Source organism: Hydra vulgaris, chromosome 02 (genome assembly GCF_038396675.1).
Source record: "Hydra vulgaris chromosome 02, alternate assembly HydraT2T_AEP".
Lineage (NCBI taxonomy): Eukaryota > Metazoa > Cnidaria > Hydrozoa > Anthoathecata > Hydridae > Hydra > Hydra vulgaris.
In genome coordinates this window covers 43,712,212-43,729,972 of record NC_088921.1, presented here as the reverse complement: position 1 = coordinate 43,729,972, position 17,761 = coordinate 43,712,212, and the positions used below count along the sequence as shown (strand labels likewise).

Sequence of the window (17,761 nt, the reverse complement as noted above, 5' to 3'; positions counted from 1 at the left end):
TTTTTAATGGCATTCCAAGATCTTATTTAAAAATTTATTCATTGAAATGAATAAAGTTTTAAATAAGATCTTGGAACAATAAAAATTATTAATTGAAAAGTTTTGTTAAATAAATATATGCATATTCACAAGAAATTTTGATAAGAGTGAAATATATTAGGAGATAAACCATGTTTTGGCGTAAGCATGAAAACTATAACTTGGTACATGGTTATGAAAACAAAGTCTGTCTTTAAAACTATAACTTCATATTTAATAAAAAAAAATAAAAAAATAAAAAAAATATTTGAAAGCGCATATTACATATTATCGTTTTTTTTTATCAACAAAATAAAAAACAAACAAAATTAAAAAAACGTAATTAAATATAAGACAAATTACAAAAAATCACGTGACATATTTTTTCGCATACAGTTAAAAAAAATACTAATAAAATAATGAAAACACCAACAACAACAACAAAAAAAAGATTATTTGTTCCATCAGCTAGTACAAACTTAATTTTTTACATATCTAAATTTTATTTTTTTTAACTCAAGAGCTTATTGCTTCTAATTTTGTTATCGATAACAAAGATTTAATCCATACTAAGTTTAGTGGTTTATAGAAAAAAACATTTGAAAACCAAGTTGAAAGAAAACCAAAGGAAAGAAAAAGTATTCAACTCCAAAAACATATTATGATTAAAATATGTTTTTTTTTTTCAAGATTTGTAAAAAAGGTTTGAGATGTCACTTTTTTTTAAATATGCGTTTGATTTCACACTTGGTTGAATTCATTTCATTTTGCATACCAAAGTGAGCCGCTGAGAATGCGACATTTTTAATAAATCCACATAAAAAATTGCATGTAAACCTAAACCAAATTGGGATACCTTTTATAACATGGCCAAAGACAAAAAACAGGTTTTTATGAAAGCATGAGTCGAATAGTATTTATAACTTTGTTATGGTTGTCTAAAGGAAAAAGCGAACGTGATGGTATCGGTGAGTTACTATATGAAAAAAAAAAAAGTTATAAGTACATTCCAAACCTAAACTTCAACAACATTTGTGCAAACGGATATTGAAATGTTTTAGAAATTTAGCAATGTTTTAAAACCTCTTACAAATTATAAAATTCTGTTGATCTTTGAATTTTTAGTGTCAAATATATGTTGTAGTTTATCAATGTAGGTGTGGTCCGAGAGTTATGGTCACATGTCCATGGAACCTCCCTTCAAAATTTAATCGCAGATTCAAGATTTCCTCATCAACCAACTAACGTAACGCCCCTACAAGATTTTGATGCACCAATTGATTCAACTTCAGAAGACATTGGCCAAAGAATAAAAGGTTAAAATATTATAATCTCTATTTTTTTAGTTTTAATTAACATGATTTTTCAAAATAAAAAAAAACACCAACAAAAAACAAACAGGTAGAGTTGATTATATTGCTTTTTTTTTTACCATTTTACGTATTTTGGCTTAACTGTTTGTTATTTTCGTCAAAGGTTACTTTCTCGCGCCAACAAATGGTGGTTATAGGTTTTACAGTAGTTGCAGTGGTTCTTGTGAGGTGTTTCTTGGTTTTAACGACATGGAAGGAGAAAGTAATAGAATCATTAAACAACACAGGTCTTCTCACCACAACGAATTTTTCAGGTAACATGATGTCGTTAATTATTTCAAAATTTAATAAGTATATAAACTACACAATTTTTGTTTAATTAATATAGCTTTGTATTATTTAATAAATATATAAACTACACAATTTTTGTTTAATTAATATAGCTTTGTATTATTTAGCAAAAATGTGAAGCAAAAAAATAAAACTAATTTTTTATTGAAAGCTTGTTTTATAAAACTTTTTTTCAATTTCATTTCAATAAAACATTTTATGCTAAGTTATTATGCTCTTAAAATTACTGATTCTATAAATAGTGATAAATAAATATTTATATAAATAGTGTACAAGTTCAAATACCTAAAAGTTTCACTCAAAATTGCTTTCAAGTAACATTCACTAAAGATGAATGAACGATTTTAATTTTTTTATCCAAATTCAAATATTTCAAAAATATAATAATTCAAACATTTGCAAAAGATAAAAACAAAATATTTCAAATATTTTTAAAATTATTATTTAAATATTTTAAATATTTAAAAAATTTTATTTAGCATTAGGCTTTTGTGACACTCCATTATTTTAATTTCAACTAATTAATTTGTTGTTGTTGTTTTTTCGTATTTATACGTTTATTTTCAAATCTGCTTGTAAGTTACTAGTTAAGTAAGGAAAAAACAAACTTTTTTTTGGAGGCAGTTGCTACTTTTTAATTTTATTCTTAGAATCGCCTCTGTTTAGAGATAAATCGAAATATTAAATTTTTCATGAAGTTAAAGTTTTTTTATTTTTTGATTTACCTGCGACTATACAGAAAGGATTGTTTTTATTTTCAAGTTACTGATATCAGCTCTATCTATAATCTTTTACATTTTTGAAAACATATTTGTATTAAACTGTATCTAAGGTATTTTAGAGAATAAATATAAACCAATTAAATGAATACATACATTCATACATTCGTACATACATGCATACATACATACATACATACATACATACATACATACATACATACATACATACATACATACATACATACATACATACATACATACATACATACATACATACATACATACATACATACATACATACATACATACATACATACATACATACATACATACATACATACATACATACATACATACATACATACATACATACATACATACATACATACATACATACATACATACATACATACATACATACATACATACATACATACATACATACATACATACATACATACATACATACATACATACATACATACATACATACATACATACATACATACATACATACATACATACATACATACATACATACATACATAAATACATGCCTACATACATACATACATGCATACATACATACATAGATACATACATACATACATACATACATACATACATACATACATACATACATACATACATACATACATACATACATACATACATACATACATACATACATACATACATACATACATACATACATACATACATACATACATACATACATACATACATACATACATACATACATACATACATACATACATACATACATACATACATACATACATACATAAATACATACTTACATGCATACATACATATACGTACAAGCGTATACATTTGAGTTATAATTCTAATTGCGATGTTATATAATAAGTAGCCTAGACATAGATAATCAACTATGATTAATTTTCAAATATATATATATATATATATATATATATATATATATATATATATATATATATATATATATATATATATATATATATATATATATATATGTATATATATATATATATATATATATAAATATATATATATATTAGTAGTAGAAAATCACTTAACAAAAATTTTTTCCATTTAACACTGTGTTTCATCAACAAAGATTCATCAGAAATGCATTTCTGATGAATCTTTGTTGATAAAACACAATGATAAATGGAAAAAATTTTTGTTAAGTGATTTTCTACTACTAATATAATTGCTCTGTTCTTTTAAAAACATTGAGCACTCTATTGTGTAGAATACTTTTTAAAGTTGTTTAAATATATATATATATATATATATATATATATATATATATATATATATATATATATATACATATATATATGTATATATGTATATATATATATATATATATATATATATATATAAATATATATATATATATATATATATATATATATATATATATATATATATATATATATATATATATATATATATATATATATATATATATATATGTAAATTATGTTAGTGTATTTTACAAATAGAATGATCAATGTTCTTAAAGAACAGAGCAATAATAAATTAATAAAAAACACTTATCTAACTTATATCTTCTACTTTAAGTTTCACCATTGCTGGATCAATATAAATATATACATATATATATATTTGGGTCTACTATGCAATAGTAGTTTATAAAGTATATTGTACTTGTCGTTAGTTGTTATTTTTTATTTTATCTTATTGTTTTTGTGATTATTTATTCTTTACGTTTAATACAAATCGATAAAATTAGTTTTATAAATTATGTTAATTATAAGAATTTTTTGTTTTTTCTTTGTGGGAATAAAATTATTTAATTTAATAGTTTTTAAAAATTTAGTAAGTTGTTAAAAATTTAGTAAGTTCTATATTTTTAGATATTATTTTGATATATAAGTAGGGGTCACAGTATTCAATTGAAAATCTCAATAATTTTATTTATGGGCAATGTGAAGTTTCTTGTTCCTCGAGTTTGTTGGCGCTAATTTGGAAAAAGTTATGGTAAAATAGGTTGAGACAAGTCCGAGCTTATATCTGAGACAAGACCGAGCTTATATCTGAGCTTTGAGCATAAATAAAATAATTTTGGTAGATTTTAATTTAATAAATATTTAATGCATTTAATTTTTTAAGTAAAGGATCGGCATGAATAAATTTATTTTAACTATATATAATTCTTAATATTTAGACTTATTTATTTAGCTTATATTAGTTTATATTAGCTTATGTTAGCTAACTTTGAATATAAGAAAAGTAGAGAATAATTAGATTCTTTTGCGTAAGTATTAGTTTGACTATGTAAAGTATGCCGATACTTTTTGATAATTTTTGTACTGGTTATATTTATATGGGTTTTCCAAAAAATCTTTTTATCAAATCCCAAGAAATTTGATTGTTTCAGCTCTTTTGAAAGAGCTGTGGTGTGTATACACGCCACATCTCTTTAACTAACGATATCTACTACCTATAAATTATTAAATATGTTTTAGCAAACTACAAAGCTACGGCATGTAGCCATCGATTAGCTATAGATTTATCGTTATATTGCAGTTAGATACTTACCTACGATCTCTAGCAACGGGTATGTCGTAATAATATCGCTAACTACAAATCTGAAATATGTAGCAATCGACTAGCTACAGATTTTTGTTATGTTGTAGCTAGCTTTATAATAAGTATAAAAATATATAGTTTTCTATCTACATAGTTATATCTATCACAAAGATATAACTATGTAGCTACGTAATAAAAACTACATATCGCTCAAAAATCTCTATAAAGCAAGCTAAAACAATAAAACAATATTTCAACCGTGTCTTTTTATTTTTTTTTCCAAAAAAAATTTGAAGAAGACCATATCCCTCTTTAAAATAGCCATTTAATAGTCCATTAAAACAATTATAGATTTGTATTACAGCTTTCCCGATCAAAAGTCACGCATAGTTGCCCTTGAAAAAGGCAAAAGATACTATTTAGAAGCAATTGGTAAAAACAGCAAAGATGTTCATCATTTAAGCGTTGGAGTTGAACTGCCTGACGGACAAAAAGTTTTTCCAATTACTTCAAATTTGCTCAGAAGAAATAAAGATCCAAACCAAGACGGTAAGAGTTTAACATTAAATAAAATATTTATTAACTTTAAATAACTATTAAAAAAAAGTTTTAAAGTTTCAAATAATAAAAAACGCCATTCATTCCAATCCTCTATTTTTTTGTCAGAATTACGTTTTGTTGACCCACCAAGTTCTAACATTCTTTTTAAGGAGTTTACATGTCGTAAGATATTGTCGTAAGATACTTGTCGTAAGGTATTGTCGTAAGATGCATGTCGTAAGATATTATTGTAAAATGCATGTCATAGTTGGTAGTTTTGGATTTCTGTATTTTAAAGTCAAAAACATGGTCGTTGATAAAGTAATGCACGATAGAAACAAATATAACCATTTGATAATAGGTCTATTTGGTTATTAATCTATTGATTATAGGTCTTATTTAAAAAGGGTTATACCTCATAGGTGGAGTACATAGTACAAATCACTTAAACATTTTCAAACAATGTTTCAAATTATTTAAAAAATTACAACTTTTACAAGAAAAATCTTTTTAGCACATAAATCCTAATTCCACGAAAGCTAAAAAAATTAGAAACTTAGAAACTAACTAAATATTTAAATTTTGTTACTCCTAGAATAAAAAGGTTTAATTTAACTACTTTTTACTCCAAGCAACCTGGAGACGAACTGGAGACAACCTGGAGACGAACTGGAGAGTTTTACCTTTATTATGAGTTTTATAATTGTTTAATTTCTAAATTATCTTTTTATATGTTGAAGAATAAAGGAATATATAAAAACTATATCAGAAAAAGTTTTTTTAAATATACTTGTCGTACCATGTTAGAAAAAAGGCCACACCATAACATATTTTTAATTTTTTCTATGCCTCATTTCTGTATAGATACAAACAAGCAAAGACAAGATTTTGACACAATAGTCGAACTTGGGAATGCTAAAATAATTGTACCACACAAATCAAATAAAAAAATTAGCCTCGAAGCTCAACCTGAAGAAAATGAACCTGGTTTAGTAAGAGGAATAAAGGAAGATGCTCTTACTTTAGAAATTGGCTTTGAAAATAATGAAACTATGGAAAACGATGTCCAGTCACAAACAAAATTGTTTTCTAAAGAAAAACTTAAAAAACCTGATGTTAAGGTTGAAGAAGTTTCTTTTGACACTGATAACTTGCAAAAAACTAATAAAAATATTTCAAAAGCAATAGATGAATCTAAGGAGAATTTGGAAAAACCTTTTTTATACAAAATTCCCACTAATAAAAACAATAATGAATTTACTGTGATATTGCCAAACGAAATTCCTGCACTTTCAAAAAAGTCAAAAGAAAATGAACCACAGAAATTAAAAAACATTATCAAAACAAATACATCTATTAAGAATTTCGGCGTAATAAGAAGCCCTAAAAACGACAATGAAATAAGAAAGATTGAAAATGACGACGTATTAGGAACACTCCAAAATAAATTAATTTCTTTCGGTCATAAATTGTCTAGCATTAAAAAAAAGAAAACCCAGAACTTGAAGAACATTCGGAATGTGTCAAAATTAAACTTCAACAACGACGACGACTCTCAATTAATGGCAGTCAAACATAGCGATTTGGTAATTAAAGCTTCCATGAGTTCAAAAGAATCTCGACTTGTCGACCAAAAAAATTTATTAAAAAAAGATCCAATGGAATTTTCTTTATTGACAAAACATAGGGAATTTTTTCCTTCCGATGTAAAAGCAAAAATAAAAAATAAAGGTACAATTGATTACACGCCAATAAAAAGAGAAACATCTAACTTAAATTCGAAAAAAAAACCAGACATCATCAAAGTAGAATTTATACCGGACGAAGAAACTATTGAAATTGTAAATGGAAGTAAAATTGAAAACCCTAAAAAAGCAGGAACCGTTCGTGTTCAATTTATACCTGGTGAATTTGTGGAAAAGAAAAATTCAAACAATAGTATAAAAAAGCAAGCATCAGAAAAATCAGAAAAAGAAAATGATGGTGATGGACTAACAAACAATGCTGATGAAAATGACGATGAAACTATGCACAACGAAATAGTTGAAATAAAAAGCGAAAATAAAAACCTAAAAAAGGTATTTTCTTTTTTATACTTTTTAATTTAAATGTATTGATAATGCATCGTAAACGAAACTGCGTAGAAGTTTTTTTTATTAATTTCCACACCCCTCAATTATTAGTGCTTTTTATTTCTATTGCTTTTTACTTTTGTATATTGCAATTGAAGGGTTGAGAAAGGATCCAACAGCCCACCAATAAGACTTAATGTAGATAAAATCTACGCGGTAACAACAATCTACGTGTTAACAAAGATTGTTTACAAAAATTCTTTAGAAAGCAAATGTAATTATAAACACAAATATATAACATTTTTATATATTTTATATATTTATGTTTATAGTTACTATATAGTGTGGTTAATCAAGTTTATTGTTTAGCAATCTATAAACTTGGTTGAATCAAGTTTTAAAATTGAGCGTCAAACTTTCGTCGTGTATTAGTTGAAACAAGAAGTTCGATTGCAGATCAGTTGATCATTTGAAGCATGATCAGTTGATCATTTGAAGCGAGATCAATTAATTAATTGAAGCAAGTTTCTTTACATTATTCTCCACAAAGTGAACTTTTAAACCGGTTTATTTTGAAAGAGGTATATTCTTTCTATAAAAAACATTCAACAAATTGAACTCTTCTAAGGGGCTTGATGATAAGACATTTTGTCTTCTACTTACCCTAGTCAGATTTGCAATTATATATATTTATTAGACCTTAAATATAACATTGCAAAATATTTGCATACTGACGAAATAAAACTTAAAAAAATATTTTGAACCATTAATAAACCATGAATGAACTATGCTATTTTTTTTGATTGCTTATGTTTATGGCGCATAAATTTTATTGTTCTTTTTCGAAAAATTTTATTCAGAAAAACTTTTTTATGGAAGTCATTATTCACCTTTTTTATGGAAGTTGTTATTCACCTCCTCAAGGCCGAGAAGGCTACTACAGATGAGGAGGCTACTTAATAGTGGTAATAACCCTCTCTCAACTCTATAACTCCGAAACACGAACCTTGACGAACAAGGCCGCTGCGCGGAGAAACAAGTTGAGCGCGGTACTACAGGGACGTGGTGGGAATCGAACTTGGAACCTCACGCTTATGAAGTGAGCGCTCTACCACTACCGCACCCATATCTAAATATAAAGATTTTAAATTTAAAAACTAAAAACACGATATCTCAACATTAAAAAATGCTCAGACCTTCAAATTTTTCCCATTTGTCCAATACCTTTTTATGTAGAGAATGAACTAGAATCTTGATAATTAATGAATATTTATCGATTGCTAAGTATTTTTTGAACTTTACCCCCTAAAAATTAGTCATTTTTCAGTTTTTAGGGACTTAAAAGAAATATTTTTGTTTTTATATATTGATCTTAGTTCATCCTCTACCTCATATATCAGATAATAATATTGCAAAGTAGCGAGTTGTTTTAATTAGCAATTCTGGTTTAATTGTGTTTTGAAAAATAAATAAAAATATACTCATTTAAAAAATATATGTTTCTTATATCGTGTATGTTTTTAAGTTGCAGTTTAAAAGTATTTTTTTAAAGTAGGTAGATAATAGATTCTTAATAAAGTAGGTAGATAATTAATTCTCCATAAACATTCAAAACATAAAACTTCAAATACATTGATTTCAAATAAATTTAACAATTTCATTTTAATAAAAAAAGATTTTTCATGTATAAAACGATCAACATAGTTAATTATGAGAATCGTATGTTTCTGGCGACGAAAAAGAAGAATTTTACTTACTTTTTACAGCACTCCCCAAAGCAGTGTTTGCATAATTTATGTAAATATAGATAAAAAAAGCAAAAAAGTTGGATTAATAAATTTTTATTAAGATACTTTAAAGCCTTATATAGAGCCCCAATATTTGTTGAAATATTTGTAGATAATCAGTGTGTTGATTCCAAAAAATGTTTACATTGAGATAAACGCCTGAGCATTTGAAACGGAATCTCTTTTATTTCAGTTTCGTCAATAAAAAGTTGTACAAGTTAACAAACTAAAAATTGTTTTTCTTTGCAAAGGAAAAGAGTCCATTTGATTTTAATAATATTTAAAGCTTAGCTTATTACATTTAAACAAGTTAGATATATGTTCTTTGATCTATATAAATGACCTTATTCAGATCATTCATATAGAATAAGAAAAGTAGGGGTCCAAGAACACTGAGGAACACCACAGATTAGGACAATTGTTTTGATAACCATTGTTACTGGTGACAAATTCTTTTTGTTTCAAAACCATTTTAAAGCCATAACTTTAGTTAAAATTCTTCCGTTAGCAAGCTCAGTTAACTAGTTTTCGTGCTGTTTTTCTCATCGCATCTAAGCGTTGCAATGACGATAGACGATGATTTTGTTTAATTGGTAAATCGCAGCCGGTGATTTTCTAAATAATGGTTGCTGATAAATTCTCTAAATTTAGTTTAGTTATGCTATAATACGAAAAAATCAAATAGTTTGTATCTACTTAACACTTAGTTTCACTTTTTTAAACTTTATATTTATGCTTCTTCACTCTTATGGATTAAAGATTTTCTCATAACTCTATTTTCTTCGATTTTTGCAAACGCATCAAATATTAAAACCGAGTAATTTTATTGTGACTCTTCAAGAAATTGCGATCATCTTTATCGCGTCAAAGTGTAAGTTTTACTCTAATGGTGTTTAAACAATATATCAACTTCAAAATGAGTTATTTCACTGTGTACCTTATACTGTGTTCTTTGTGTTTAAGACAACAACAATTGACAATTAATTATTTTCCTTTTAAAATAAACTTTTCTTAGGCAAAAACGAATCTTTAAACATACAAAAAATGTTACTCAACTTTTTAATTATAATAATGTTCTCTAAAAAACAACAAAAAAAAATTACAATATATCATAAACATCTAAAAATAACTTTTATATAATATTTAACATAAAGTGCTACACGCAAAAAAACATAGATATATTTTTTTTAAATTGTGTCCAAGTTCATTTAATTATGCTTGGTATAATTTTAACAGAAAAAGTCTCAATATATATGCTCTAAGACAAAGCCCTGTAACCTCTACAGGGCTTTGTCTTAGAGCATATAGAAAGCTTTATTGGCCACCCAATTTATGTTTTGTAGCGACAGTCCTATAATACAGGATTGTGTACATATAATACAGTGGTATGATACAATCATAGAGTGTTTGATTATGTAATTCAAAAACATGGATTGGAAAGGCAAAACAAATTGGAAATATTAAAATTGTTTCTTTTAAGTAGCACTTGATATATTTAATTAAAAATTTATCTTTATAAGATCGTTTATTTGTAAAATAATTATTGAGGGAGGGGGGGGGTTGGAAAAATTCATGCTGCTACCTTGGCCGCAGCATAGAGATTTTACCATGTGCTTTTTGTAAAATGCCATTTACCAGGTGCCTGTTATGAAGTTTTTATTGCAATTTGTTTCATAAAACTTACTACAAGTTTAAAAAAAGTTATAGGGGAGAGTAGGGTATTGGCGAACGCCTAAACGGGAATGTGAATTAAAGACACCAGTTGTACAAAATTGATCATATTTATTGCTTATCAATTAGTTTAACTAATCAGTCACAAACCCTCAAAAGCAATTTTTAAAAATCTTATTATAAAATAAAAATTTATAGCAAAAATAAAACCATTAGTGTTTTATTTTTGTGTGTTTTGATGTGTTCGGAATTACCCTACCTACGTGGGATAATTCCGAACACATCGGGGGGCAGTTACAAACACTCTTGAGTAATAACGAATAAAATGCTAATTGTAATAACTTGTAATAAATTGTAAAAAAAGTCTAAAAATTATATTATGCAACAACAACAACAAAAAGGAGTGGCTTTATTTCCATAGAAGCTACAACAGAATGTTACTCAAGAAAAAAGTTGCATAAAATTATCAGAAAAAGTTAAAATTAAACTATAGTAAACAACATCCGCAGCTTCATAACACTACTGCATGTCTGGAACTGAGCATAGGATCCCTTCCCAGCAGGTAAAAAGAAATTGTCGAATTTATTTTTCTACCACGTTGTTTTGACCACGTTCAGAATTACCCCGCGTTTGCCATTAACTCACTCTCCCCAATATGTTTGGCTTACATCGTTTATTATAAAACTAAATAGGAACTTACAAATCCAAATAAAATCCAACTTTTTAGTCACTACTATCCAAGAGTTTCTAAAATCTGCAACAGTAAAGATAATGAATATATATATATATATATATATATATATATATATATATATATATATATATATATATATATATATATATATATATATATATATATATATACGACGTAATACGACGTAAATTAACTTCCATTTTTTATGTTTTGAGAGCTTTTCCTATATATATATATATATATATATATATATATATATATATATATATATATATATATATATATATATATATATATATATATTATATATATATATATATATATATATATATATATATATATATATATATATATATATATATATATATATATATATATATGTATATATATATATATATATATATAGGAAAAACTCTCAAAACATAAAAAATGGAAGTTAATTTACGTCGTATGAGCATTACGGCGCAAATTTTTTTTTATAAATGAGCTTTTTAAAACCACATTATTTCAAAATGGGGTAAGTTGGGGCAGCTAACTTTTTTAGTTTCTTATAAAATGATACAAACTCTCATTAAAAAAAAGAACTGACTTTGCGAAGAAAGTTGATGGTAAAAAGTCCTAGTTCCATAAAAATCAGTTTAAATTCTTTAAAATTGCATATTTTTTTTTTTAAATGCATTTTTTTTTAAATTAAAATGAAAGGTTTTGTATTTAGAGAGAAAATTGAGTTTTGATAATGAAAGAATTTCAATGATAAAAAAAAACTGTTTTCAGTCACTTTCAAACATAAATTAACGTTTAAATATATTATTTCAGTTGGGAAGACCGAGGCTAGTTGCCTCCATTTTCACTCTTTGAGCTCTGTAGCCCAAACGACAAAACTTTTTGTAAATATTAAAGCACATTCTTAAAGAGTATGACTTTAGGTAACATTTAAACTTCATATTGAAGGACAGATGTTAAACGCATCCGGCTACTGTCTTATAGAAGGCCACCTAGGCAAAGACTTAAGGGGTAAACAGATTCTCTCTGTTAACCAGTCTCGCAGCCCTTCTTCATCTATTAGGCTGGCATAGATGTATTTGTAATACATTGTTTCCGGTTTAGGATGTTGAATGCTGGATCCTCTTGACTCAATGCATGGGTTTTGCTTGTGTCATTGTTTTATGACTAGGCAACTCATTCTATTATCTCCTAATGTGGGTACAGCTCTAAAACTTAGTTTAATGGTTCTGACGCCGGCTATTAGTCAGGTTTCCCGAACTCTGTGGTAGCTCACAGGGAGAATGATTCTATCAACAACTGTAAAATATCAGAGTACTAACATTACCATGTTGCACATGGATGGTGTACCTCTTCATACTTTTGGTGTGCATTGTCGAGGCCACATTTAGAGTCCTTTGTTACGGCTTAGGGTTTATTAATATTAATGAGGCAGTTGCTTAGATTATTAAATAGTGCACAGAGTACTATCTATGCTTTGAGTCAAATAACAAATTTAAAAATCAATAAAGTACCAAAAACTTTAAAACACAAAAAGCTATCGTCATCACCAAATTATCTAAATCTATCATTCACTAATATTCGTGGTCTTCAAAGTAATTTTTCTTCTTTTGAGTCTTATCTCTTGCAAAGTTCACCAGACCTACTTGTGAGACTAACTTGAATTCAGCTGTCTCATCTTGTGATCTTAGTGTTGATGGATATCTTCCTTTAATTCAAAAAGACTCCAATAGCCACATGCTTGACCTGGGCATTTACATTCGTAAGAAATCACTCATTTGTCAGAAAACAAGGTTTTATTCCACAGATTATTTTTTTGTGTGCTTTTGTTTAGCACCACTTCACTTAAATGTCTTTCTCTTTGTTCTTTATCGCTCTCCTCCATCTCAAGACTGCATTCTTTTCGATGTTATTTCTGATCAAATTGATCAAGCTCTCTCTCTTTATCTTTCGGCAAATATCATTGTTGTTGGTGACTTTAATGCTAGCCACACTGAATGGCTTGGCTCTAGTGTCAGTGACTCTGCAGGCGTTAAGGCCCACAATATTTGCCTTTCTCAATCTCTAACTCAAATAATCAATTTTCCTACTCGTTTTCCAGACAACCCGAATAATTTACCTTCTCTACTTGACTTATGTCTTGTTTCTAATCCTAGTCAGTGCTCAGTTTCTCCACATTCCTTCTTAGGTGCTTCTGATCACGTTTTGATCACTTTAAAACTGATATCTCATTCTTCTACATCATCTGAATTCCCCTATCTTCGTACCTCTTACAACTACCTTAAAGTTGACTGGGACTCTTTCCATGATTTTCTTTGTGATAGGTCTTGGGTAAAAATCTTTTGTCTTCCTGCTGACAAATGTGCTTCTTACATAACTTTATGAATTTAGGCTTGCATTGAATCTTTTATTCCCTCTAGACAATTGCAGGTAAAGCCTCACTCTTATCCGTGGTTTTATTTTATTGTGCTGCTGCAATTTCCAATCAAAACCGTTACTTCCATATCTATCAGCAAAACAATTTTCCAGAAAACAGACGTCTGTTTACTATTGCTAGAAATCATTTTAAAAAGGTTTTGTTTAACGCCGAAGCGCATTATTCTCAAGTCATGAAATCTCGCATTTTATTTCAAAAGTTAGACTCTCGTGACTTGGAGAAACTTTAATAGTATTAATAACAAGGGCAAATCTGTCATTCACATTTAAGGCGGCATTGTTCGCATATGATTCTATCATTTATTCTTGTCTTGATAAAAAGCTAACACTCTTTGATTGCTTAGAAGGGGCATTTGAGCTTGAAAGTATCTCACTTCTGCTACAGCTTGGGCCTCACAGTGGCTGGTGAACTTTAATGCAGATAAACACTTTTTTTTTCAGCCAATTGTTACCGCAATAATTTAGCTCTTCCTATATTTATGAATGGTGATGTACTTAACAACTCACCTACCCTTCATCTCCGAGGATTAACTATTACTTCTAATCTTTCTTGGAAACCATATATTAAACCCATCGCACAATTAGCATCTGCTAAGGTTGCGTCTCTTTATCGTACTCGACACTTTCTTACTCCGTTCTTGTGTGGAATACTGTTGCCATATCTGGAGCGGATATTCCAATGATGCCTATTCTCTTTTAGACAAGGTGCAAAAACACATTGTGAACATAATTGAATCTGCTTTTGCAGTCAACCTCCAACCATTATCACATTGTCTTAATGTTGCTTCTCTTTCTCTTTTCTACAAATACTAAAACGGACACTGCTCTAAAGAGCTAGCGTCTCTTGTGCCATCTACTAAAATTCATTCTTGTGTTACTCGTCATTCAATTAAATCTCATGCTTTTACTGTGACTATTCCTAAGTGTTCCAAAAACTTTTATTTGTCTAGTTTTTTTCATCGAACATCAGTTCTTTGGAATTCGATTCCTTCATCTTGCTTTCCTGATTCATATAATTTGCAACATTTTAAGTTGTCAATCAATTGTTATCTTGCTCTATAAACTTCGCCTTTTCTCTTCCAGTAACATTCAATTCTAATAGTGGTTGCTTGCATCCTTACTTGCAGCCTTGTTTGAAGCGAAGATGTAGAAGAAAAAAAAAGAATATATATATATATATATATATATATATATATATATATATATATATATATATATATATATATATATATATAATATATATACATATATATATATATATATATATATATATATATATATATATATATATATATATATATATATATATATATATATATATATATATATATATATATATATATATATATGTATATATATACATATATACGTATGTATATAATCATGTACTTGTTTATTTATTAATCAAAGTATATGCATATTTGCTTTTATACATAACTAAACCCATAAATGTTATACCGATACAGATGTGAATACGGCTGCTGACAGTTAAAACTAATTTGTGGAATATAATGAATCTTTCTCAAAAAAACTTACCATTAAAAAATCAAATTGTAAGCCATTTTTTATTGAAATAATACTACTACAAAAAATTAAATAACGTTTTAATTAAATAAGAGCCGGTAATTACTGCGCATAAATTTACGTTAATTATACTGCTTTCCATTGTCACCTTAAATATTCAGAATACAAAGCATCTTGAACTTCACTACGTCTTAAAAATGCTTTCATATGCTCATATTTACCTAAATGCTCATATCTACCCTACCTATGGATAATTGCATTTGCTCTGATGTCTGTATTTGCTCTGATCACTGGAAAACGAAATTAAAGATGGTTAAATTTAATCACTTTTAATTTTGTTTTACATTTATTTGTTTCATTATTTATCATTTGCATATTAAATCTATCAAAATTTATCACAGCATAAATCGTTTTTAATTAGCCGTAATTTTTTTTATTTAACAACAATCATTATTATATATTTAAATAACAAATAATATTTACAAGTCTCCAGTTTATATAGATAGAGCACACATATTTACAATACCTAAAGAAAGTAAAGTATGCTGTTTTGCGCATGCGCACTTGACGATGGGTAAAATAATTTAAAAATTAGTGGTTTATAAAATAAGGTAATGTAGTTTATCCGGTAAATTGCCATATTAAAGCCTTAATTTAACTTAATTTAACTTAATTTAACGTCTTCGCGGGCCTTGGTATTGCCATACCAAGGCCCGCGAAGACGTTAAATTAAGATCACTAAAGATCATCATAATTCGCTTTGACTGACTAAGAGTAAATGAGTTTAAGAAGAACAAAGAGTAATAGAGTGAAAGTCAGAATAAGTCGAGTTAGAAAGATATTATAGAGAAAGAAAAGAAATACTGCTCTGGATGTTAGAATGTGCAATTAAACATTAAGTGGTTACTACTAATTAATGTATTTGATTGTCTTTACATCGAGAGCCTTTAAAATACAAAATAAACTAAAAATTTAAGCAAATTTATAAACCACAAGTTAAACTTTTTTTTAATTGTTTAAAGTATAATTGCTAACTATATTTATTCTTTATTATTATCATTTTTTTATTTTTATTTTTTGTTTATTTTTTTTTAAATTTTAGTTGTTGCAATTATCTTTTACATTTAATACATATCGATAAAATTGGTTTTGTTAATTATGTTAATTATGAGATTTTATAGTTTTTTTCTTCAAGGCAATAAGATTATACCATTCAGTAAGTTCAATATTTTGAGGTATTTTGTTACACAAGTAGAGGCCACGGTATACAATTAAAAACCTCGAGAATTTTTTTTTATGGGTAATGTGATGTTTCCTGTTCCTCGTGTGATCTGTTGGCGTTGATTTGAAAAAAGTTATTAGTAAAATAAGTCGGGACAAGTCCAACCTTATATTTGAGCATAAATAAAATAATTTGTCAGATATTAATTTCAATTTTAATTAGTTCTTAAATTTCTTTTTAAGTTTTTACAAATTTTTTCAAATAAATATTTGTAGTTTTTCATGTCTTTTCGTTAATAGGTGTTTGTGTTTTTAGATAATATATAACATTGTTTAATTTTTGACAATTTTGAAATTCTTTGCAATTTTATTCATTTCTTCGTAATGAGCTTTTATTTAATTTTTTATTATTTTTTCAACACTTGGAAAATTAACGTCGACATCGTCGTCGTAAACAGAATCCAATGCTTTACAAGATGATTTATTATTTTATCTTATGTTCATAATGAAATAAAAACAAAATAAGATATTTTAAATCTATTCTAATTTTTTTTAAACAATCTAAAAACTTAAAAAAAAAAAACTAAAACTAATTAAATATCAAAAAAACAAACTATAATCTTATAAGCCAAATTTATTTCTCTCTAACTATTTTATTGAATGAATAACAACTATACAGTGGCGGATTTAAACCCCGTCAAGTCCTGCAAGTGACAGAGTAAAAAAATAAACATTTGCTTTTAAATAAATTGTATTATGTGAAAATATATAATTCGATTCATTTAAATATAAAATCTTCAGTGTGAACTTTGCAGCATCTGCAGTAGTTATTTGATTGGTT

General features: G+C 27.0%; 1 protein-coding gene across 2 annotated transcripts in view; it reads left to right on the top strand.

Moving 5' to 3' along the window:
* The first annotated feature begins 379 nt into the window (after positions 1-379).
* Positions 380-17,761, top strand: part of LOC101236801 (uncharacterized) — a 41,061-nt gene continuing 23,679 nt past the window's right edge. For both annotated transcript variants that reach the window (XM_065791015.1, XM_065791014.1), the window contains exons 1-5: positions 380-986; positions 1,176-1,334; positions 1,495-1,645; positions 5,337-5,521; positions 6,377-7,590. In XM_065791015.1, the coding sequence (XP_065647087.1) occupies positions 920-986; positions 1,176-1,334; positions 1,495-1,645; positions 5,337-5,521; positions 6,377-7,590 (1,776 nt within the window). In that variant the 5' untranslated portion in view covers positions 380-919. The remainder of the gene's footprint in view (positions 987-1,175; positions 1,335-1,494; positions 1,646-5,336; positions 5,522-6,376; positions 7,591-17,761) is intronic.